This window comes from Bos indicus, chromosome 23 (genome assembly GCF_029378745.1).
Source record: "Bos indicus isolate NIAB-ARS_2022 breed Sahiwal x Tharparkar chromosome 23, NIAB-ARS_B.indTharparkar_mat_pri_1.0, whole genome shotgun sequence".
NCBI classification, from domain to species: domain Eukaryota; kingdom Metazoa; phylum Chordata; class Mammalia; order Artiodactyla; family Bovidae; genus Bos; species Bos indicus.
This window is the reverse complement of record NC_091782.1, coordinates 1,727,711-1,753,903: the sequence shown is the minus strand read 5'-3', so window position 1 is coordinate 1,753,903 and position 26,193 is coordinate 1,727,711. Positions and strand designations below refer to the sequence as shown.

Here is a 26,193-nt window from a genome sequence, read left to right as displayed (position 1 = left end):
GGCCTGAATTCTTAGTCGTGCCATATATTTACTCAGAAAATAAGCTATTTGATTCAGTGTTAGAGTTCAATCCAAGTCAATTGAATGATGGAAGTTAGTAACTCCCTTCTGCAGGCTTTCCTCAGTGTTTTCCTCAAATGTCTATTACAACTGTCGTAATTTATGACATGTTAGTGTTGTCCTGTGATCTCCTCAAGGCTCTTTAAACCATCTTCATATGCAGGGCTTAGTATAAGGACTGGCACATATGAGATCTGAAGGAAAAATAAGAAAATTTTATTTAATGAATGCTTTATTTGCCTACTTTCCTTCCTATCATATACTGTCAGTCAGTTCAGTCACTCAGTCCTGTCTGACTCTTTGTGACTCCATGGACTGCAGCATGCCAGGCTCCCTGTCCATCTCCAACTCTCAGAGTTTACCCAAATTCGTGTCCATTGAGTTGGTGATGCCATCCAACCATCTCATCCTCTGTCATCCCCTTCGCCTCCCACCTTCAATCTTTCCCAGCATCATGGTCTTTTCAAATGAGTCAGTTTGCATCAGGTGGCCAAAGTATTGGAGTTTCAGCTTCAGTGTAAGTCCTTCCAACAAATATTCAGGACTAATTTCCTTTAGGATACACTGGATCTCCTTGCAGTCCAAGGGACTCTCAAGAGTCTCCTCCAACACTACAGTTCAAAAGCATAAGTTCTTTGGAGCTCAGCTTTCATTACATACTGTAAGGTACATTAAAATCTGGATTGGGAAACCCAACCAGAAATGGTAGGGATTTGATCAAATCAGTTGAACTCTACTTCTCATATCTTTATTTGCTTTTTCCTGAGTCACAATTCAGTAAACCATTCCAGTAATTTCCAACTTGGCAGTGAGTGTGTTACCTTTTCTAAGGAAAAATGTATTTATTTGCTCTATTCATATGCATAGAGTAGCTAGTGCTTCTCAGGAAACAATGATCTTGATATTGAGAGAATTTTACTTTATCATTTTCCAAAAGTAAAAAGAAAGATCTCTAAATTTTATTGTCTGCAATGATTTTTTAATAGCATCCTTCATAGAAATTGAAACATTTGACCAGGACTCCGAAATTTGTATGGAGTCCTAAAATATTTTAAATCTACTCTATCTTCTAAATAGAAGAACCGCAAGAAGACAGACAAATTCGAAGTGCACCTGGATCTTTGTAAGTTCACATTTTAGAGAATTCCCATCATTACCACTTTATAATAATTTGTCTATCCCTATGTGCAAGGTTCTATGGTGGACTTAAGTTGAAATCACTCTGAATTTCTAAAAATTACTTATTTCTCTGAATTAATTCAAGAGCTTCTGGTGAGCAGTGAGGGTATTGGCTGGCGACACAAGGCTCACTGACACACTAGATGATTCATGACCAAGGAGACTGTTTATTGAGTCAGTGCTTTCCAGTCCAGACCCAAAGACCAAAACTTGAGTGAGAGAAGCTGGCTTCTATTATATTGTGGTGTAGACGTGACTCACTATATGTAGCCATTCTGATATTAAGAAAAATATAGATCAAGGAAATACGCACAGATAGATATAGTATTCCCCTGACCTTTTATTATTGAAAAGATGTAAACAATGGGCCCAAGATCTGAATTAAGTGAAATTGATTTCTTCTGCTAATGGTAAGGACGCTTAGACTGCGAGGACTTCAGTTTGCCTTTTTTGTTAACATTGAAGTGGAATATGGCCTTTGTAGCCTGACACCAAATTAAATCTCAGAGACTGAATTTGGGGTGAAGCAGAAAAGAACAGACTTGGGCCCATGCCTCTTCCGTCAGTCGGGGGAGGGTCCTGCTGGGCCCGCCAGGCACCCGGCAAGTGGGGCCACTCGGTTTGCTCGGCAGGCCCAGTGGTGAGCCCAGGGCGGGGAAGAGAGGTCGGGCTCCGCAGTCCCGCAGCCTTGAGGAGCCTCCAGCCGCAGCCTGTGTGCGGACCCGGCTGGGTCGCCTCGCTCGAGAGCGTGTCCCCAGGATGAGAGCCTTGGGGTCGGGCTAGAAAAAGACGGCTCTGCGGAGGACAGACAGGCGAGAAGGGCGGGCTGGGCGCCTCCGCTACATGCGGTGAGGCCGCCGCCCGCCGGCCCCGACCGCGGGCCAGGGACGCGGAAGGCTCCGGGGTGGCTGGGCCGGCCGGCGCCCCCGGGCCACCCCCGTGTCTGCGTGGCCTGTGTTCCCGCCAGACCGCCGCGTCTCGGTCTTCCGGCCCCCGGAGCGCCTGCGCCCCTCGCCGTGCTGGCGCACCGCCCCCAGTCGCGGCCGGCACTGCCCAGGCCCGCAAGGGGCCAACCTCGCCCACGTCCCCAGTCTGGCGCCGAACTGGCCTCGTCTCGCGGGGGTGCAGTCTCCCTGCCTCTTGGCCGGCGGCCCGCCGGGCGGAGTGCCCTTCGTGTGCCTGGGGGCAGCTGGGCACGCAAGGCTGCGCGTGGGGGCGTAGGACAGCAGTACCGGAGTGTTCTCCCGGCTCCGGGTACTGGCGCTGGAGGTTGCCAGCCCCGAGAGGGGCACCCCCCCCCACCCAGGGCGGGTGCCCGGACCGGCCCTGTGCTGGAGGCCTCTGACGGTGAGATCCCTTGGCGGGTCCCGGGGGCCTACTTGAATCCGGATCATTTTGAACGGCCCAGGGGCCCCTAGTGGTGGCGCCCAGCCACCACGCCTCCACCATCAGTTTGCTGTTCGGGAGAGCTGTTGTTGGAGAAGGCAATGGCAACCCACTCCAGTACTCTTGTCTGGAAAATCCCGTGGACTGAGGAGCCTGGTAGGCTGCAGTCCATGGGGTCGCTAAGAGTCAGACACGACTGAGCGACTTCACTTCCACTTTTCACTTTCCTGCATTGGAGAAGGAAATGGCAACGCACTCCAGTGTTCTTGCCTGGAGAATCCCAGGGATGGCAGAGCCTGGTGGGCTGCTGTCTATGGGGTCGCACAGAGCCAGACACGACTGAGGCGACTTAGCAGCAGCAGCGACAGCAGAGTTGTTGTTATGTAGTTGCTAAGTCATATCTGACTCTTTTGTGACCCTATGGAATGTAGCTCGCCAGGTTCCTCCATTCATGGAATTTCTCAGGCAAGAATACCGGAGTGGATTGTCATTTCCTTCTCCAGGATAACTTCTTGACCCAGGGACTGAACTGGTGAATTCTACATTTGCAGGCAGACTATCACTGAGCCACCAAGGAAGCCTCCTGGAGCTTTAGATAAAGTCAAATAAAACTAAGTCAGTGAGTTTTTATTATGTGCTCTGTGACACGTCCCCAAGATTATGCCAGTTTAAAAGATGTGACAAATCTGGGAGAAGATGTGGCAGTTACGACTGTGTTGTTTCGCTCTTCTGCAGGAACATTCAGCATCTAAGAAATAATCCAGGACTTCCACCCCCTGGGAAACTTGAAGCCTATATTATTTGCAGCTCCTAAAACACATAAATTGCAACTCAGGGATCTTCAACACCTTAGACCAAATGAAGCAAAAGGTGGTACATTCCCTTTGTTAAATACAGTAATAGAATAGGGTAGATTTTATCTTCTACCACCAGAGGGTGAAGAAATTGACATATTCTTGATAATTCATAGACAAAATATAAAATTCACATTATATGAGGCTGACAAGGCACTTTCAAGCTTCGAAGCAAGATTTATTTTCCCTTCCAGTACATCAAAGAAACTTTTCTTTAATTCCAATGAAGTACACAGATAACATTATTCTCCAAAATGTCTATGTTGAGAAAGTCCAGCAGCTCAGACTTAAGTTCCTGTCTTCAAGAGATACTGTGAAAAAGACCAATACCTACAATCCCCCATCAAAAAAACATGATCTGGACTGTGGCCTGTAAGTGTTTCCTGTAAAAGTCCAGAGTGTAAATACTTTAGGCTTTGCGCCAGTATGGTCACAATCACGAAAGTAATCAAGCAAGTCTTCCTTTGTAGAGAAAAGGCAACCACATACAGTGTTTTAATAAATAAGCATACTTGTATTCTAAAAAAACCGCATTTATTAAAACAGACAGCTGGCCAAATCTGGCTCAAAGGTCTTAGTTTTCCAACCCCTGATCCAGGTATATCTATATTCTGACCCAAAGTAACATTTCTCATATTTATCTAGGGTCTCACTTTTATGCCTCAACATATATTGCAATAAACATAAGCATGTACCTTAAAGCATTTCCCTCGTGGCTCAGACGATAAAGAATAAATAGTGAAAGAGATGAAACCCTTCATTTATCATCATATATCATTTGTAATGAAGGTATTCTAATGAACGATATCCTTAGACACCTAATGTTCACCCCTTTAATGCTATTTTCCCCTACATTGATCCAACTTTTGTTCATTTTTCTATATTGTAGGTCATTATTCCTTGCCTTATAGTAAGTACAATTTAAATTTTTTCTTATTATGTTTGCTGAAGACATTTTTTAGAGGCACTTGAACTTTCCAGAGGTATATGCCCTCAGTCTGCAGTGATTTTCCAGTTATTTCCATTACCACCACCTTTTATATCAGCTATCGATGTCAGTGTGTGTCTTTCTAGTAATTCCTCTTCTTAGTCCCATATTTCCTCCCACCAAAATCCAGTCTGCTTTCTAATAAAGAACTGAATTCTGATTGAAAGGCCTAAATAACCTAGCTTCTGGGACTGTATAAATCACCACAGACCCCTTGGCCCTTTGGAAAAGCACTATGTTTCCCTTATGGGTACACAGACTTTACAGAAACTATTTTTCACAGTACCCAAAAGCTTGGTTGCTTTTCTTGTCTGTTGGCCAGGTCCCAGAACATTGAGGTTACTGGAAGTCAGAATAAACATAAACGATGAATTGTCCTAGTGTACTAATACCTCTTTATTTTCCAACTTGTTTATTGGAAAAACTGATAGAAGATTTTTCTTTACTTATTTGGCTACTGAAACTTACTTTCACTAACTTGGATAGTTTAGCACAATGAACCTCAAACTTTGACCCTGATCGGTGGCCACAACCTTTATGGCATCAGGGACTGGTTTCATGGAAGACAATGTTTCCATAGACCAGGGGTGTGGGAAGGTTTGGGGATGATTCAAGTGCACTTTATTTCTAACTTAATGCTGCTGCTGATCTGACAGGAGGTACCAATCCATGGCCCAGAGGCTGGGGACCCTTGATCTAGGGAACCATGTAAAAAATGCCAAACCCTGGGTCTCAACCTTTAGAGTTTCTAATCATTTGATTTTGGGGATAGAAAACAGACATTAGGCATTTTGGTTCTGGTTTCGTTTCAAGATTTCTAGATTATTCTAATGTTAATCAGTGGCTAAAAACTGCTGTTTTCCCCTATCCAGTTTCTTTTAGGAGTCTGTGTAAAGAATAAGGAAGGGGTGATTTACCTTGATGCTCCTCTTTTTTTTTTAATATGGACTTTCTGTTTAAATGTTCTTAACTTTCTGTGCTTTGAAAAATGCCATGCTGGCTTATTTCTAAGTGGTTGCATTTCAAAATATATGCTTTTTTGGAGATCTCACCATGTGAAACATGTAGTAAAGCTAGACCTTCAGTGTTAAGATGCTTTACTCTCTTTTCTACTATTGCATTGTAAGTAACTGCTTTCAATAACTGTGAAGCAAAATGAATTTTACTATCTATCTCTTGTTCATAGCACCAGAAGAATGGGCCACGACTCACTCCAGCCTGAAAGCACCTCCGTCAAGGTCAGCCCGAGGGGGATACAGGGAGCACCCCTATGGTAGATACTGAGGGTTCTCCTCACCTGTGACCTCACCTCAAAGACAGTTCATAGCCTGTGGTCTCCACATAAACAACAACATGACAAGTAATAGTCCTTTTTTTTGTTCCTATTCTAGGGATAACTGCCCATGATTGCTCCCATATATTTCTTGTATTTCCCCTATACATTTGGCATGACAATGACACTATTATTATTTTACAAGACAGACTAAAAAAGATGTTGGCAAGCATCGTCTATAAACCATCATTCAGTAGGATGATACACTCTGGGTTGTTTTCATTGTTGTGTGTAATCTTTTTCTCTCTCTCTCTCTCTTTTTTTTTTCAAATTTAACAAAGAGCATGAATCTCTTAACAGACTTTGAGTCTCCATCAGAAAAACTTTGTTTAAGTTTACTAAAAGACTGTAACACAACATTTGAACTAGCTATAATAAAAGTTGTAGATAAGATGTTTTAACCTGTCTTTTAATATCTGTTAGTTAGATGAAGCTGTTTGATATTAAGTTTGTAAATTTAATTTTAAATGCTGTTTTAATGGGGTTGCAAACAAGAAGCTACTGTATGTATGTAGCTAACTGAATTTGTTTAGTGTTTTAACCTGTATTTGTTTAAAAAGGAAACACACACACACACACACACACACACACACACACAAAGTTCCATGTGTAAGTTTCTCTAAATAGGAAACCACAATTTGTCAACTATGTTTGCCATAATTTGTCAATAAAGCTGAAAGCTTTTGTAAAAACTAAATTTGGAATTACTTGTTTTCTAGCTTTAAATGCCTGCTTTATTTCTTCTTCAAGATATGCCTAAAATGTTTTCTATTTAAAAATTACAAAAATGAACCCAAGCCTGTTTTAAGATATTTGTGTAATACTTTAAAAGTGTACTAATAACTTATGGTTGTTAAATAATTTAAAAGTTAGAAAACTAAACTGTTACATGAATCATGGTTAGTAGACACTAATGTATAACATGTTAATGGAAAAAAATGGATTTAGAATAATAAATGGATTTTAAACTATCCTCTAAGCTTTATCTTGCTAAACACAAATTCTGGTTGACTTGTTTGCATTAGCTTGTCTCTCGTGAGAAAGAGTAATGGAGTATAAAGAGGTAAGATTACTACTTACCACTGTCTAAATGCCTAGTTCTTCAACCTTTGAGTTTCCCGCACATTAAATATCCCATCCAACATGTAAGCATTGCGTAGATTCACTTTATTGTTTTCACTCAAAGGAATATGTGGTCTTCATTTGCGTAGTTTACAACAATTTGTTTTGACAAACAAATCATCAGTGTCACTGGCCACTTGTTGCTATTCAACCTCAAAAACTCTATTTGTAATTTTCAGTGCTAAATATCACCTCCCTTGAAGGCAGTTTAGAGGGCTGATATTTCTTTTGAGACTATCAGACTTGATGGCTGATGATTGTTAACGAAATATGTCGCAGGACTCAAAGGATGACTAAACGTTAAAACAGGTAACACTAATAGTAACTCTGTAATTTTGCTATGCAACAGTAATGTTAAATATTCTCAGTTATTAAGTTCCTGATAGTTAAAAAAGTAAACCTACAAAAACATAACAAATAGGTATATAGGTTATTAAAACAACTAATTAACGTTAACTAGAGGCACCAAAATTATTTTACAATATATAACCCTCAAGGTAATAAACAGAACTAAAATTAACAATAATAGTAATGCAACTCTTGTTAACATCAAATGTAAGCTAAATTTTGATGGAACAAAGAAAATGAAAGACTCGATGGTAGGGATGAATGCCAAAACTGTTAATCTCTTAAAAATGATTTTTTTTTTTTGTTTATGGTGGCTTTTGTCAATGTAATTGGTTTACTTTTTTGCTGCTAACCAGCTTAGGCATATTGCTGTTCAGTTTTTGCAGCTGGAGTTGCATGCTGATAGTTTTATGAAGTATGTGTCTGTCATCAATTAAATGTCTAACATTTATGTTTCACAAAGTGCTATTGAGTTGTATTTAATTTGTACTCTATTTTTTTTTTCAATATTTCAGGTAACCACAAGCAAAGAGCACATAGTTGAATAACAGGTGTGATGAGCTAAGAAGCACAGAGGTAAGATTATTTTTATCCAGAGAAAGATAGATAATCTTCACCAACATGAAGCTGTGCAGCAAGCTAAAACACCAAATGTCACTTGTTGAAATACTAAAGGTTTACTTTGTTGTCTAGGAATTGAGATATTTGTATCTTCTTTTGAATAAAGTGATCTAATTTTGTATTTACTGGCAAAGTTTTCTGAGCTTAGTCAGACGCTTGTCAAATGAAACATGAATTTGTAGTTAATCTACAGCCCTTTTGCTATGAGCTTCTATATATTACCTCTTCTTCACTGTACAAAGAAAAAGTGTTAAAAATTTTATTCTGCAGGTATAAGAAAAGGAAATCACAATTGTTGACTGAGATAGAGGGGATGGGAAAGGAAGCCCCATAACCAACTCCTTGCCTACTCTCTGTCAATAAGATACTATTTATTAACATTGATATTTAGTCAAATAAATAAACTTACCATCATTTTCCTCATTATCCCATTAAATTTATCAGTAAACTCCTTGTTTCTTATCTGTTGCTGTATTTGATTCAGCAAATATTTCTAAGTACAAAGCACTATTGGGAACTGAAACTTAATTTCTTTTTTTTAATATAAATTTATTTATTTTAATTGGAGGTTAATTACTTTACAATATTGTTCTATACACAAAGAGCAGAAATCTCTAGTCAATAAACCTCAGACTGAAAACAATGCACTGCCAGTTTTGGGATCCACAGACAGACCTGAGAATTGACATGATCTTGCCAGGATGCTTGAAACCAAGATAAAACCCAAGTTTTCTCCTGCTGGGTCTGGTCCTCTTATCACCACACAAGCATTCCTAATATATTGTAGCCTTAAACTAATGCCATAGGCAAGGGATGAGAGAGCCAGAAGATTTCTCATGACTGGATGGAGCAAAGAGGCTGAGAGACTCAGGGACTAATAGGGGCAGCTTATGCAGGGAGGAGGAGAAGACATGGCACCCCACTCCAGTACTCTTGCCTGGAAAATCCCATGGACGGTGGAGCCTGGTGGACTACAGTCCATGAGGTCACGAAGAGTCGGACATGACTGAACGACTTCACTTTCCCTTTTCACTTTCATGCATTGGAGAAGGAAATGGCAACCCACTCAGGTGTTCTTGCCTAGAGAATCCCAGGGATAGAGGAAACTGGTGGGCTGCTGTCTATGGGGTTGCACAGAATTGGACATGACTGAAGCAACTTAGCAGTATGCAGGGAGGAGGAAGGGAGGGCTGCCTGGGGAGGGAATGGGCTGAAGCAGATCTTGGAGTCCAAACAGCTCAGGATGTGCCTAGAGGAGCAGGTCAATGGGCCATGAGGGTCCAATTCATGAAGGCACCGAGCAAAAGCAAAGCCTGGAGAGATGGGGTTGAGTCAAGTCAGAGTCGTCCCTGAGTACTGTACTAAATTGTTTAGATTTTATGGGAAAAATAAAAGGAAGCCACTGTAGGTTTGAATCAGAAGAAATATTCCCAAGAAAATAAGGCAAAACTTACATTAAGTCTTATAGTTAAGAACTGCCTTTACATCTGAGCGAGCTTTTCTAAGACCCAAACTGTTAAAATAACTGTTTAATACCTTATATTTCCTGGTGGCTCAGCAGTAAAGAATCCACCTGTAATGCAGGAGACCCCAGTTTGATTCCTAGGTTGGGAAGATCCCCTGGATAAGTGATAGGCTACCCACTCCAGTATTCATGGGCTTCTCTGGTGGCTCAGATGATAAAGAATCTGCCTGCAATGCAGGAGACCTGGCTTGATCCCTGGTTTGGGAAGATCTCCTGGAGAAGGGGCATGGCAACCCACTCCAGTATTCTTGCCTGGAGAATCCCCATGGACAGAGCAGCCTGGTAGGCTACAGTCCATGGAGTTGCAGTCAGACATGACCGAGTGACTAAGCACATAAGATAAATAAATAATGAGAACCTACTGTATAGCTTAGGGAACCCTACTCAGTACTCTATGGTGACCTAAATGGGAAAGAAATCCAAGAAAAGAGAAGATATATGTATACATATAACTGATTCATTTTGCTATACCTTAGAAACTAACACAACATTGTAAAGCAACTATAATAAGTACTAGTCTCTCAGTCGTATCTGACTCTTCAGGCTCCTCTGTTCATGGAATTCTCCAGACAGGAATACAGGCAGGTTCTTTAGAATCTGAGCCATGAGGGAACCCCAAAGCAGCTATGCTTCAATAAAATTAACTTTAAAAAAGGTTTAAAAAATTACTCTTTTTATAAACCAGGGGGAGAGGAATCTTTAATCCAGTATCCTGCATATTCTTCTTCTCTGATCCTTTTTAAACAGTAGGCTTTATTTTGTAAAGCCAGATAGAGAAATCAGTTGCAATTTGTTACTATTTGGATATATTAATAATATGTTTTTGTCTCCACTGTAATTATTTTATGTTGCTGTTATTGTCATTGTATACGCCATGATTCTCTAATCATTCAGACTTGATCTTCTAATGCATTAACTCAGAGCAGGACTATCACAGCAGAAATGCCAATGTTGAACAAGAGAAAATATTCTTGGCTATTTAAGTTAAAAGTAAGAGTTTTTAAAGTTCAAAAACAATGATTTGTAAGAAAGGAGATTTTTAGTTTCAAAACCTGTGTTTTGAGTAGGTTCAGAATAAGACATAAAAGAGTATATTTTAAAGACTCCTATCCAAAAATAAAGAACAAATTATTTAATGAATTAATAAAGACTCCTATCCACCTCCATATATCTATAAGACAAATATTGTTCAGACTGAGAAGAAAGCTCAAGAGATAGCAATATCTAAGATACTAGTATAAAGACATCAGTGTGGTCTTGAATCTGAGTCTATACACTAAATCAATTATTCAATAAAAGCCTTACGCTCAGATAGGCTTAGAACACAAAAGAAATATTTGTCTAGAGTGGAGCCTGGAGAGGATTCACTGAGTTCAGCTTCACTGAATTTCCCCATCTCAGTGTATTTTAGGTGCAGTCATCTAAGAAAACATTTGTATAGAATGTTTCTACATGCTGGCAGGCTTGGAGCTTATGTGGCAGAGAGCCACTCACAGACACCTCTGCCGGAAGGCAGGGAAGGAAGTTGCAGCATTAGCTTTGACCAGCACAGACCAGGATGTATAAATATAATGATGTATTAACATTGCAGTCACTTATCACATAACTTTCCCAACTCAAAATAAGCAGAAATGAACACAGTAGGTTTCTCTGGCAACAGAGAATGAGAATTTCCCTACGTCAGTGGTCTCTCAGCAGAAACTTTCGATAGAATGAAAACTGTTCATTGTGGCCCTGACTAGTGGACATCTGCCCAATTGGAGGGAGCTTTCTTTTGTCAGTGATACTGGTCCCATTGGATCCTTTCATGGAATCATGTCCCCTCTCACTCATTTCAAAGTGTTGTCTTCCAAAGATGGCAGAAACAGGTACTATGCCAGTTCAGGAGCCAGTGTCTGTATAGATATTCTCATGTCTGACATTTGTCTGTGTAAGTTACATGACATATCAAGCTCTCTAAATTACAGTTGACATTATTCATGTCCATCCTCCACACAGTCTTTCAGATAATGCTATAGCTCTTGGTACACTAATGATCCTGTGACATCAGGGAGCTCAACAAAGCACCAAAGGTAGCTAGTTTGGGCACTAAACACTAATAAGTAAGAAAGTCTTTATACCTACTCATGTATGTCCAACAAAAAGTTTTAGGGCATTTCAGTAGGATTAAATCAGAATCATTTTGATGTCAATTATAAGACCAGATAATACTTTTAGGACTTATTTGTAATATTTAGATAATTTTCACTTTCAGTAGATTAAAGGAACTCAGGCCACAACTGAGTGACTGAACTGAACTGAAGGCCATTTAGCTTAATAACAACTGAAACACTAACAGTTTTTAAATACATTTGGCACAGAAAGACATGCTAAAGATTTTCATGAATTCCTTTCAAGGAAATTGCTTTTCAAACTATATTATTAAAATATTACTCTTGTTCCTTTTGTTTTCCACTTAAAAATATACAGGTTTGTATTTTGAAATCATAAATGTCCCTTAAAAATGTCACCCTTTAATTATGTAGCATTTTCTTCCTTATCTCAATCTCTGTGTCTCTTGGTTAAAATAATTACAGAAATTTGTCTACTTTGGGAGGCTTTAAAGGGAATAGAAAGCAGTGATTGGTAATCTCCCAAGTTGATTGAATATCAAGTATCAGTTTTAGTATCAAGAAATTGTTAACTTCAGGTTCCATTGAAAAGCTTAATTTTTGTTGCAGAAAAATTATGGAGTGAATGACTGCAAATAGTCAATTGAACAGTAATTAACAAAACTGATCACATTATTTACATTATGTATGAGGCCAAGGAATAACAGCAACAATAATAATGAGGCCATCAGTTTTCTGAGTGTACATACCAGGCAAGGTACTAGGAAGAACAGGTAATCCCATTTTATAGAAGAGAAAGTCAAAGTTCAGCGACTTAGCTAATGTCACAGTACTAACATATAAGAAAACCAGTATTTAAAACAAAATTTTATAGCACATACATTTCCCAAAATGCTGTCATGAGTCCCAACTTTTAATGAATTTGATTCAAAGTGAATCTAAAATCTCAGATAACCATAGAATAATTTTTATTTGTGGCAGCTTACTAAAAAAGCTATTATATTTCCAGTTTTTTAAGGAATCTCCACACTGTTCTCCAAAGTGGCTGTACTAGTTTGCATTCCCACCAACAGTGTAAAAGGGTTCCCTTTTCTCCACACCCTCTCTAGCATTTATTGCTTGTAGACTTTTGGATCACAGTCATTCTGACTGGCGTGAAATGGTACCTCATAGTTGTTTTGATTTGCATTTCTCTGACAATGAGTGATGTTGAGCATCTTGTCATGTGTTTGTTAGCCATCTGTATGTCTTCTTTGGAGAAATGTCTATTTAGTTCTTTGCCCCATTTTTTGATTGGGTCATTTATTTTTCTGGAGTTGAGCTGTAGGAGTTACTTGTATATTTTTGAGATCAGTTGTTTGTCAGTTGCTTCATTTGCTATTATTTTCTCCCTTTCTGAAGGCTGTCTTTTCACCTTGCTTATAGTTTCCTTTGTTGTGCAGAAGCTTTTAAGTTTAATTAGGTCCCATTTGTTTATTTTTGCTTTTATTTCCAATATTCTAGGAGGTGGGTCATAGAGGATCCTGCTGTGATGTATGTTGGAGAGTGTTTTGCCTATGTTCTCCTCTAGGAGTTTTATAGTTTCTGGGCTTACGTTTAGATCTTTAATCCATTTTGATTTTATTTTTGTGTATGGTGTTAGAAAGTGTTCTAGTTTCATCCTTTTACAAGTGGTTGACCAGTTTTCCCAGCACCACTTTTTAAAGAGATTGTCTTTAATCCATTGTATATTCTTGCCTCCTTTGTCAAAGATAAGGTGTCCATATGTGTGTGGATTTATCTCTGGGCTTTCTATTTTGTCCCATTGATCTATATTTCTGTCTTTGTGCCAGTACCATACTGTCTTGATAACAGTGGCTTTGTAGTAGAGCCTGAAGTCAGGTAGGTTGATTCCTCCAGTTCCATTCTTCTTTCTCAAGATTGCTTTGGCTATTCGAGGTTTTTTGTATTTCCATACAAATTGTGAAATTATTTGTTCTAGCTATATGAAGAATACTGTTGGTAGCTTGATAGGGATTGCATTGAATCTATAAATTGCTTTGGGTAGTATACTCACTTTCACTATATTGATTCTTCCAATCCATGAACATGGTATATACCTGTGGTGGATTTATTTTGATGTATGGCAAAACCAATACAATATTGTAAAGTTAAAAAATAAAATGAAGAAAAAGTCAAAAAAAAAAAAAAAAAAAGAAAACAGAAAATTGAAAAAAAAAAATTAAAAGGCTATGATAAAATATTTTAGCTTGACTTGCATCTACTTTGATCTTTCCTCAATTTTGTCATTCTGTCAACAGTTCCACCATAGAAAATGGAGGCAAATGCTACCGTGCTTTGTAGAACAAATGGATTCATTTATACTTTTAAGGTCCGTTTTAATATCAAAAAACCTCACATAAATAAGCATGAAAGAAATTTCAGGCTTTTATTCTTCAATCTATAAGTCAGAACTCTGTTTTAAAGTATGAGAGTCCATTCAAATTAGAAATACTTTGTGTAAACCATGCAATCATGTGTTAAGAAACAAAGTGAAGTTATTACTCAATTTAAAATATTTTAAACAAAACATTTTCTGTTGCCAATATAATGTGTAGCATGTGCCTGGACATTCTAATTTCCTATTAAAATATCTCAGTTGAAAGTAAGACACTTTTCTTATTGATTGGCAGTATCAGTCTTCAATATTCTGTATGCTGCCTTTACCAAAAACAAGTACAGAATGAGCCATCTGAAAAATTGGTAACAAACTACTGAATGCTTATTTTGTTCAAGCTTCTGTTTCATCATATTTTATATGTCACAGTGGGATATAGACAATTATCTATTTCCAAGAGAAATTTGGAGACTCTTGGAGCCTCGTCCTAGAACCTCACTGGAAGGAAATGTCACCACTGGACACAGGTTTCCTGTCCCCTTAATGCATCTCAGGACGACTTCCACCAACAGGAAAATGTCCCCTCCCTCCTGTCTGTCTCTGTCTGCCCCCACAAAAGTGCACTGCATTTGCCGCATTCTGACCTCACAGCCTGCCTTTTTTTAGATCAGGACATTTTTCAACCTTTCTGATGCCATCTCACCCCTCGTTTCTCAAGGTCGCTGTCGCTGTCGTTTTCCCAATGGCACATGGGATATGAGAGGAAAAAGAAAAAGGCAATTAGTCGATGTCTCTAGGGAAGGGAGTGGTGCCCAATCTATACAATAGGGCCTCCCCCACATTAAGAAATGTTCGTTGTATTAATTATGAAACCAATACATACCCATTGTAAGCTAAAAACTATGAAAAGTATTTACTTAAAACAGAAAAAGAACAACTGTTCACATTTATTTATAACCTGTGTGTGTGCTCAGTTCCCCCATTACGTCCAGCTCTTTCTGGCTTGTTCTGTAGCCCGCCAGGCTCTTCTGTCCGCAGAATTTTCCAGGCAAGAATACTGGAGCGGGTTGCCATTTCCTACCCCAAGGGATCTTCTCAGCCCAAGGGTGGAAACTACCTCTTTTGTTTCTCTTGCATTGGCAGGTGGATTCTTTATCACTAGCACCACCTAGGGAGTCATAAGTGAAAGTCGCTCAGTAGTGTCCAACTCTTTGCGACCCCATGAACTATACAATCCATGGAATTCTCCAGGCCAGAATACTGGAGAGGGTTCCCTTCTCCAGGGGAACTTCCCAACCCAGGGATTGAACCTAGATCTCCCACGTTGCAGGTGGATCAGCTGAGCCACCAGAGAAGCCCAAAATACTGGAGTGGGTAGCCTATCCTTTCTCCAGGGGATCTCCCCTACCCAGGAACTGAACTGGGGTCTCCTGTATTGCAGGTGGATTTTTTACTAACTGAGCTACCAGGGGAGTCCTACTGGTCACAAAATCTTGGTTTCTTACCTGTAATGTAGAAGGTGATGCAATAGGTAAGAAAATGTGTCCAATTAGTCTAAGTTCTCAATTTCAAAATAGAAACCTTAAACTTACAAATAAATAAACCTCCTAATGGAATTCAAAAAGATCAGTGCATAGTGTCTGTGACTGGAAGGGAGCCAGTTTTATATGTCTTTAACTAGGGAGGATTATATTTAAATGTTACATAAAGATAATCTTCATGATAAAATTAATGCTGCATTTTTTAAACTGTTTCTTTCAATTTTATTATTGGAAACTTTGAATGTAAATGTATTTATTGACCAATACATACTTATTTAGAGCTAACATTAGATGTGCTGCCTTCTTATAAGGCAATATATTTTAAAATAAGTAATCCATCAGATATACTTTGGAACCGTTTAATTATTGTTAACCTCAAAGTACAAATTGGTTTAACTTCTTAAAGACCTTTCTTCATTTCTTGTGAGTAAATTATTCAGGAACATGTAATGATTGTCTTACAAAATGTCAGAATTGTCAGTGAATTAGTAATTTGGGGGGAGGGGGTGTCTTTTTTAATACTGTCTCCTTTTTTATTACAAATTAATCCACAGTCAGGGTTAAAAATTATATTGTATAATGTAAAATGTGTAATGTAAAAATCAAAAGTCTATAATCCTATCCCTTAGAGACAACTCTGTTAATAGATTGCTTTATATGCCTTCTGATTTTCTTCATCTTGTTTCACTTCCCTCCTTCCTCCATTCCTCAATTGCTTGTTACTTATTCATTTGCAGTGAAATTCTACTTTATCCATAAGTGCAATTTTAACTTTCAGAAGTGAGATGAATTTTGTTCTTTTGTGAAAAAGGGATCTATTCCCTTAATGTTTGTTAGTGTGGAGGATTAAAGTTGTATTGTGACACTATGAACTTTAACCCAAAGTACATGCTCTAGAGTGTAAACAAACTTGCTTTCACTTTTTGAGTTTCAGTTTTTATAGGTAAAATTGGGTAAAAAATTAATAGTATATACTCATATAACTGTGACATATATAAAGTAAAATCATACATATATCCCTCTCCCAAATTTAGTTATTCTTTCCCAAGTTATTTTTCCTTAACTAAAGACTTTAACTGTAAAATATCTTCATGGTTTTTATCAAATGCACGAATAGAAGCTAGTTTAATCCATAAAAATATTCTTATTACCCAAATCAATTTGTAGCCTAAACATTTTTAAAATATTCTTTACTGAAATCAAGTAATGTAGGCTTTAGAACACAGTTGCATGTCTTGGCTATTATAAACAGTGCTGCGATGAACACTGGGGTACACAAGACATGGAAGCAACCTAGATGTCCATCAGCAGATGAATGGATAAGAAAGCTGTGGTACATATACACAATGGAGTATTACTCAGCCATTAAAAAGAATACATTTGAATCAGTTCTAATGAGGTGGATGAAACTGGAGCCTATTATACAGAGTGAAGTAAGCCAGAAGGAAAAACAAATACAGTATACTAACGCATATATATGGAATTTAGAAAGATGGTAACAATAACCTGGTGTATGAGACAGCAAAAGAGACACTGATGTATAGAACAGTCTTATGGACTCTGTGGGAGAGGGAGAGGGTGGGAAGATTTGGGAGAATGGCAATGAAACATGTAAAATATCATGTAGGAAACGAGTTGCCAGTCCAGGTTCGATGCACGATGCTGGATGCTTGGGGCTGGTGCACTGGGACGGCCCAGAGGGATGGTATGGGGAGGGAGGAGGGAGAAGGGTTCGGGATGGGGAACACATGTATACCTGTGGCGGATTCATTTTGATATTTGGCAAAACTAATACAATTATGTAAAGTTTAAAAATAAAATAAAATTAGAAAAAAAAAGAACACAGTTGCAAAAATGATTATCATTATAGCATTAAGAAAGCATATATTGGGTATAATGGGTATATTATATGGGCATAACATATATAACATGTATTATATGTTTATACAGAAGAATCTTATAATACTGTTGCATATATTTTGCTCACAATGAAATAGGGTTAAAAACAAAGATAAAACTAGCGATAAGTTTGTATAACTATTTCAGCAGTAGTAATAATAATGTGAATAAACAGATATTTACAATAATGGAGTGAACACATAAACATTGTATTGGGTATTTTTAGGAATTATTTCATATATTTTCTCAACAGCCACATGATATAAGTTCTGGGGCATTCTCATTTTCTAAATGAGGGCACTAAGCCTGAGAGGAGAATTAATCCCACCAAGGTCATAACTGGCCAGTGGGTTGGACTAAACCCAGAGGCTTAATCTTTAGTTCATATGCTTTACTGTGCTCTATTACTTTGATCACAGATTCTGTAGTAAACTAAATTTTAGAGGAAAACAAAATGCAGATATGTAATTCATTCTTCAAGCTAGTAAAAGAATTAAGATAAATTCTTTTACCATGAGTAGTGGCAAAGTCAGTACTAACTTTGAAGTCTAATGATAATTTTCTAAATGCCTCTATCTGCATAAGCCGAAGTATTCAGAATATCTCTTTTTCCTGAATTATCTAGAAAGTAAGTCTTGCTTAGTAACCTTAACTTGATGTAGGTTGTGCCCGACTATATTTATTTTCACATCTTACCATGGATTAAGTGGAAGTTATCTCTGTCTAAGTATAGAATGTAGACTTCATGGAGCTTGACATAAACCATCAATGAAAAATAAAAATAAACTGGATAAATATATGTCTAGAAAAATAGTCATGGTCACTTACTTGTAACAACATGCTCTATTGATTTCTCTAAATCTGTGTGATTATTATTTAAAAAATGTTTTCCTTTATTGTCTCTTATCCTATATAGATGATATATACCATTTAATGGCAACCCACTCCAGTGTTCTTGCCTGGAGGATCCCGGGGATGGCAGAGCCTGGTGGGCTGCCATCTGTGGTGTCACACTAAGTCGGACACAACTGAAGCGACTTAGCATGCCATTTAAATGTATAATGTATTTATACTTTATAAATATTTGAAAGGATGCCAAAATGAACATGAGAATAAGGAAAAAATCAGTTTAGAAGGTAACATAGCTGAAAGGTTGAGAAAGGCCTATTAGAAGTGCTAAAACAGGTAGTAACACAAAAAATGTAAAATAACCCACCCCTTACAACCTTAAAACACTGGAGTGCCCTAACATCTGAAAATTCTCGTTAAGTCACAACCAGGCAGTTTATCACAAAAAGCAGTGACTTTAGAAATTAAAAACGTGCCTCTCCTCTAGAGCAAATACAGAACATGTCACTGTTGCATGAGTCTGTTGTCTTTCTCAGAACAGTCACCCTCATGATTCACTGCATTTACCCTTCACTTCCACCAGTAGAGTTGTTTTTTTTTTTGTTTTATTTTTTAAATAACCTCAAGAAAATTTCTATGTGTCCAATGTTGATTATCAAGAACAAAAATTTGTACCAATTTGATCTTTTAGAAAATTACAAATTACTAGATACATAGAACTTCAGAACTGTTCAGATATATTTTAAAAATTAGGAGTACTAAATGTACAAATCAAGTATACACCAAAATAATTTTATCATATTGGTTTACAAGTACTTTGAGGTTTGAGAGTTACTGTCCTTCAACCTATATTTTAAGAAACATATAGTTTTGTACTATGTAGCTACTATGAGTAAATAAAAATAATAGACCTTATTGGAAGCATTAACTGTATGTTTTCTCAATAAGAATTGTTTCCTCTAGTAAGATTATTATGGGGATATCTAAATAGGGCATCATAAAGGTTAATTCACTAATAAGTAAAACTTGATCATGAGTTTGATTGTTCAGAAGTAAGAGAAGACCATTAATTAATTCTCTCAGGATTTAAGTCCAAGGTATTTTTGTATTTTTAGTAAAATTCAAATGACTTACCAAATCCACATAGTTTTCTGTCTCTAAATATAGCAGTTAATTATGTTATTCAAGGAAACACTTTTACCTGAAAATAATAATAGAAATAAGAGCCTGTTACTAAATTAAAAAAGGTTCTAAAGAAAGTGGCCTTATGACAGTTTGCAACTAAAACGTATTTTGCTGTTGTTCTTCTTCAGTCACTATGGCACGTCTGACTCTTTGTGACCCCATGGACAGCAGCACAACAGGCTTACCTGTCCTTCACTGTCTCCCAGAGTTTGGTCAAATTCAGTCAGTAATGCTATCTAACCGTCTCATCTTCTGCCAATCCTTTTCTCCTTTTGCCTTCAATTGTTTCCAACAGCAGGCTCTTTGCATCAGGTGGCAAAAGTTTTAGAGCTTCAGCATCAGTCCATCCAATGGCAGTGTTGGGGGGGGGGCGCATATTTAGTGAGTGCCCAATAGTCCACTGGGCTAAGTACATTGCAAAGAAAAATGTCATCAAGTGCAGCATCCTGGTTTGAAGATGTTCACTCTTACAACATTTGTTTATAGGCGACAGGATCAAAATCTTAAATATTAATATTATCATACTCTAGGATGTCAGAATAAGACTTTAGAACTTGTAACTTTACTTTTTGCTATTTAAAATTTACTGAGCACTGAGAGTGTGGCATTGAAATACTTTACAGAACACTTATAATCCTTGCCTTTGAATTTTACATTCCTTACTTGAAAAAAAAAAAAAGCACAGTGCAGTACATGACATCATGAAAAGATTATGTGAACTCAGACTGAGTCCTTTTATGGTGAAATTTTGTAAGATTCACTGTGTTTTATTTATGTCATGCTAACTGATGACTAAGTATCTGGGTGAAAATGGAGGACTTTATGTGAAAATGAACTGGGTAGCAATATGTCAAATCATATCTATAAGCCTTGACCTCTGTAGCCTGAATTATTTGATAATAGCCATCTAATAACCACTGGGACCAATCAAAAGCAGATTGTCTTGGAATTACAATACCCTCATTTTTCACAATGATGTAAGGAAACAATAATATACGCTTTGCAGTAAGCCATTTAATACTTTAAACTAATTTCTCTTTGGTTTTGTAATGTATTTCTGGATATATGTTTCCCTAATTTGTTTTAGTTTGACTAATGCACAAAAGGAGGCAGTTTTAAATGTTTTGATTGGGGTTGACCATATTGTTAAATAAAATTTTAAAAATCCACTACTGTGGGTATCCAAGAATGGATTGATATGTGAAAGGAAAATTATAGATCAGGAACATGATGGTGTTCCTTGCAGTTCCTAATATCATAGTGATGTCTCCAGCCTCTTACATAGAGAAAATATTTTTTGTTAGCTCTATATTTTCTGACAATACATGAAGGAATGAAGAATATAAATACTGGGTTGACCAGTATGTTCATTCAGCTTTTTCCATAACATCTTATGGAAAAATCCAAACAAAATTTTTAGCCAACCCAATGTCTAGAGAGCAACATTTAGGAGATTTAAGAGCCCTTAGGCAAAACCACCATTGTAAATTATTCTCTAGGAGTATCCCTGAAAAGAACTTTGAAAGAAAAATAGTTTTACAATTCACTGTGTTTTACCCAATATATCAGTTGGATTTTCTTGTGACTCACACCATTGGCATGATTCTTTAGAGAGGTCAGAGTGATGCCTGTATAAATATCATTTGTTGGCTGATGGAAATACTTTGTTAAGTAATAGGAAAAATGTTGATGGATATATGCTACTTGTGCCCGTTATCTGTTATCACCATTCTCACATTGTATTAGGATTCTTAATTTTTAGTCAGACACATGGTTGCTCACAATAAATACAGCTGGGTGTGCAAAAAAAAAAAAAAAAATATTTTGGGAAAGAAAAGTCAGGCTTTACTTTTCTAATAAAAACAACAACAACAACAAAATCAGAGCCCTCCAAAGAAAAGGCTTAACATTTTAATCTTTGGCTCAATCTACTATATTCATTCAAATTGATGGAAGCTTGGGGCTGGTGCACTGGGATGACCCAGAGGGATGGTATAGGGAGGGAGGTGGGAGGGGGGTTCAGGATGGGGAACACGTGTACACCCGTGGTGGATGCATGTTGATGTATGGCAAAACCAATACAATATTGTAAAGTAAAAAAAATAATAATAATAATAATAGTAATAAAATTAAATAAAAAACAAATTGATGAAAGGCATTTATCAAATACAACTAAATTAATAAATATCGATTTGACTCTATCTTTTTCTAATCATATTTCTTATGTACTATTTAGAATATATGGAAATTAAGTTGATTTATTTATAAAATATTAATACCATATATGACATTATGTGTACATACATAACTATTTATATGCAGTTATACTTTAAGAATGTTTAAGATAATATTATCACAACAGCTCTATGATGAAAATGGCAAATTTTCCTATCCTCATTTTAAAAATGAGGAGATAATACTTCAAAGGGTTAAAAGGTCTGTGCAAAATCATATGATTTGATCTGCAACATTTACCTCTCCAAAATAAATAACAATTTTTTTTTTTTTTTTTTTTTTTTGCTAAGTGACAGTACCCACTCCAGTGTTCTTGCCTTGAGAATCCCAGGGACAGGCGAGCCTGGTGGGCTGCAGTCTATGGGGTCGTACAGAGTCGGACACAACTGAAGCAACTTAGCAGCAGCAGTGTCCAGTGATGGAAGAGATCAAGTTGTATGAGAGAACACTACTCATGTGAAGTAATTATTAACATATCTTAATAAATTCCTACTTAACCAAAGAGGAGAGCATGGCAACCCATTTCAGTATTCTTGCCTGGAGAATCCCCATGGACAGAGGAGCCTGGAGGGCTGCAGTCCATGGGGTCACAAAGAGTCCGACAGGACTGAGCAACTAAGCACACTTAATCAAATGTCTTGAGATAGAAGTATTGGGCTTCCCAGGTGGCTCAGTGGTAATCAATCCACCTTTCAGTGCTGGAGATGTGGGTTTTTATCCCTGGTCTGGGAAGATCCCCTGGAGAAGGAAATGGTAACCAACTCCAGTATTCTTGCCTGAGAAATCCCATGGACAGAGGAGCCTAGAGGGCTACAGTCCATGGGGTCACAAGAGAGTTGGACACAACTTAGCGACTAGACAACTACAACATTTATATATATAAATATTTACTCAGAACTTTAATAATTAACATTTATATGACTTCTCCTTAAAATATGCCATAGTACTGAATACTTTACAAAACAGCCTTTGGTTTCTGATACAATGACATTGTTCAAGAGCCTAATGAATATGAAGATGTATAGTGAATCTGTAATATTGAAATTAACTAATAATTTTTCTGATTTTAACTGGAAGAAGATGGAATTGAAATTAAGAAAAATCAATGGAAACCTTCTCATTTTTATTTATAATAGATCAAGATTTTGACTCCATTTCTTTACCATCTGTGATTATAAGAAGTTCAATAGAAAAAAATGTGTAATTATTGTACCACTAGATAAGTATTAGCATAACTGTGGCCATCATTGTCTTACATTATTCTCTCTTATTTTTACTGGAATTTATGAGCATTGGATAACTGAGATTTTTAAATGCCTGTGAGTTGAAAAATCTAATTTTGGCTTGGTCTACAAAGACCAAAAAAAGTCACAGCAAATTCCTAATTTGAAAACAAGAAACTGTTTTGAGAGAAAGATCCCAGAACATTTGAGTCTAAATTAAACATTTGATCAGTTAAATTGATCTTGATTTAATTTTAAGCAATTTCATTTAACTGTGCAAAGAGTTGGGTTTCTTCCTAAGAGTTTAGACATCTAGAAAGATTCTGCTATTTGGTCCAATTTATCTCCATCCACTTTATTGTAAAAGTGTATAGAAAGGATCAAGAAATATCTATTTGTCACAGGTGCATTGTTGAAATATACTAGCTCCTTTTCCTATATGCTAATGATAGCTTATAGTGAAGTGTTGGATTTGTGATCTCTGAAGAAGATTTAGCTGTGGGACCAGTGACCAGGCTTGATCACTCAAGAGCTTTTGTGTAGCAGAGTTTTATTAAAGTGAAAAAGGGACAGAGAAAGCTTCTGACATGGATATCAAAAGGGGATGGAGAGTGCCCCCCTTTGCTAGTTTAGCAAGCTCTTTTATGTCTGTTAATAAAGCTATTAATTGGATAAGAGAGACACCTCATGGTGACGAAGTTTCACCTGTTTCCTCTCCCACAACACACACGTTTGAGATAGGATGATACGAGGTGTGTCATCGCCCAGCCATAAAACAATTGATATAAATACTGGTTTGTTGAGCTAGTATCAGCCAAAAGTTAGTCCTAGGTGGAACCATTTTGAAGAAAGGCAAATTCCAAAGTAAATACATAGTTTCATTAACATAGCTTAAGAAAAGCATTTCCAGGTTTGAGAAAAGTTAAGTTCAGGTGGAACCAGGTGTCATCATGGCAACACAGAATTTTTAGAGAAAAAAATCTGACACTTGTAGTTTGTTTCCTCCTGCCGCTTAAAGGAGAGAGAAAAAATGTCTGACATTTGCCACCTGTTTCCTCCATTTGGATACCCCTGGCCTTCCTGCATGTTACCCTCTTACTAACATTACTGAGGGTCTTAGATTTACTCAGTTTCAGGTCAAACCTCATTTCTGAATTTGATATGAATTCCTGAATTCTTGCTTCTGTGGTCAGATAGCTGGAGTCTGTTATACACTTCAGGTTGTGGTGTGCTCAGAACCTTGTATATTTCTGATGCACTACTGAGATCAGGAAATGTACTTTTTATTAAGTGTAAATAGCTATTAAAATATTAGGGCAAATTATGTAAATAAGATATGGCACAAAAGTTGTAAATAGTGAAACAAATACATGTGTTTGTGATGAAATGATCCTTGCTGCCTCCCTCCCCAAATTTAAAGGAAAGAAATGCCTAGAAATGCAGAATAAATGAGAGATGACTTTATGTCTGTGATGTTCACACAAAAGTAGTAAAATTTCAATATGCTGTCACTTTTCTAGAACATGTATTTATTTTTAAAGATAGATTATTTGACATTAAAATGAAGTCACTCAGCCATGTCTGACTCTTTGCGACCCCATGGACTGTAGCCTACCAGGCTCCTCAGTCCATGGAATTTTCTGGCAAGAGTACTGGAGTGGGTTGCCATTTCCTTCTTCAGGGGATCTTCCCAACCCAGGGATCAAACCCCGTTCTCCTGCTCTGCAGGCAGACACTTTACCGTCTGAGCCACCAGGGAAGCCCCCATTTTGGTAAATATCCGTTGGGCATTATTTCTTTCCCTATTTTGGCTAAACGTGCTTTTAGCATGTTAAAATATAAATGTTTTATTTGTTTTCTAATTAAACTTCATTATTACTATAGTAGAAATGTACCTTACCTCTCAAAGTAACCATGATTTTTAGCATTAATACATTGCTGTGTTCAGTCTCTTTTATAGAAATTTTATAGAAATGATACCTACCTCAATTCTCAAATGATTTTTATTTATAACTAATATTTATATTGTTAATAAGATGACAGACAACACAAAATATAACTGTTCCCAAATATAGTACTTGTTTTGTTTATTTTTAATTGTCTTCAATGTACAAATGAAACTCAGAAGCACCCTATGGAACTCCTGGGCACAAAAACCCTCCTGTGTCCTCTTTTCTGGATTATAGGAAACAGGCTTCATTGAGCCTCCGTGACCTTCCCTGAGTTTCAAAGGCTGGTTTAAACAGATGCTAAAAATGGAAGGAAATGCTGAAAAACAATGAATAATGCAATAAATGAAATTGAAAACACTCTGGAGGCAACAAATAGTAGAATAACAGAGGCAGAAGATAGGATTAGTGAATTAGAAGATAGAATGGTAGAAATAAATGAATCAGAGAGGATAAAAGAAAAACAAATTAAAAGAAATGAGGACGATCTCAGAGACCTCCAGGACAATATTAAATGCTACAGCATTCGAATCATAGGGGTCCCAGAAGAAGAAGACAAAAAGAAAGACCATGAGAAAATTCTTGAGGAGATAATAGTTGAAAACTTCCCTAAAATGGGGAAGGAAATAATCACCCAAGTCCAAGAAACCCAGAGAGTCCCAAACAGGATAAACCCAAGGCGAAACACCCCAAGACACATATTAATCAAATTAACAAAGATCAAACACAAAGAACAAATATTAAAAGCAGCCAGGGAAAAACAACAAATAACACACAAGGGAATTCCCATAAGGATAACAGCTGATCTTTCAATAGAAACTCTTCAAGCCAGGAGGGAATGGCAAGACATACTTAAAGTGATGAAAGAAAATAACCTACAGCCCAGATTATTGTACCCAGCAAGGATTTCATTCAAGTATGAAGGAGAAATCAAAAGCTTTACAGACAAGCAAAAGCTGAGAGAATTCTGCACCACCAAACCAGCTCTCCAACAAATACTAAAGGACATTCTCTAGACAGGAAACACAAAAACGGTGTATAAACTCGAACACAAAACAATAAAGTAAATGGCAATGGGATCATACTTATCAGTAATTACCTTAAATGTAAATGGGTTGAATGCCCCAACCAAAAGACAAAGACTGGCTGAATGGATACAAAAACAAGACCCCTACATATGTTGTCTACAGGAGACCCACCTCAAAACAGGGGACACATACAGACTGAAAGTGAAGGGCTGGAAAAAGATTTTCCATGCAAATAGGGACCAAAAGAAAGCAGGAATAGCAATACTCATATCAGATAAAATAGACTTTAAAACAAAGGCTGTGAAAAGAGACAAAGAAGGTCACTACATAATGATCAAAGGATCAATCCAAGAAGAAGATATAACAATTATAAATATATA

The 26,193-nt window shown here is 37.3% G+C and overlaps 1 protein-coding gene and 1 long non-coding RNA gene across 3 annotated transcripts in view; both read left to right on the top strand.

Moving 5' to 3' along the window:
- The window catches only part of KHDRBS2 (KH RNA binding domain containing, signal transduction associated 2), a 699,109-nt gene extending 692,522 nt beyond the window's left edge, over nucleotides 1–6,587 (top strand). The window contains exons 9-10 of one of the 2 annotated variants that reach the window (XM_070777722.1): nucleotides 4,369–4,389; nucleotides 5,654–6,587. In XM_070777722.1, the coding sequence (XP_070633823.1) occupies nucleotides 4,369–4,389; nucleotides 5,654–5,751 (119 nt within the window). In that variant the 3' untranslated portion in view covers nucleotides 5,752–6,587. The remainder of the gene's footprint in view (nucleotides 1–4,368; nucleotides 4,390–5,653) is intronic. The other variant, XM_070777723.1, reaches the window with a different exon arrangement.
- A 112-nt stretch (nucleotides 6,588–6,699) lies between these two features.
- Nucleotides 6,700–24,778, top strand: LOC139178872 (uncharacterized). The gene is made up of 3 exons (XR_011563304.1): nucleotides 6,700–7,231; nucleotides 7,786–7,846; nucleotides 21,904–24,778. It is a non-coding gene; the product is annotated as an uncharacterized lncRNA (long non-coding RNA).
- Nucleotides 24,779–26,193: the final 1,415 nt, after the last annotated feature.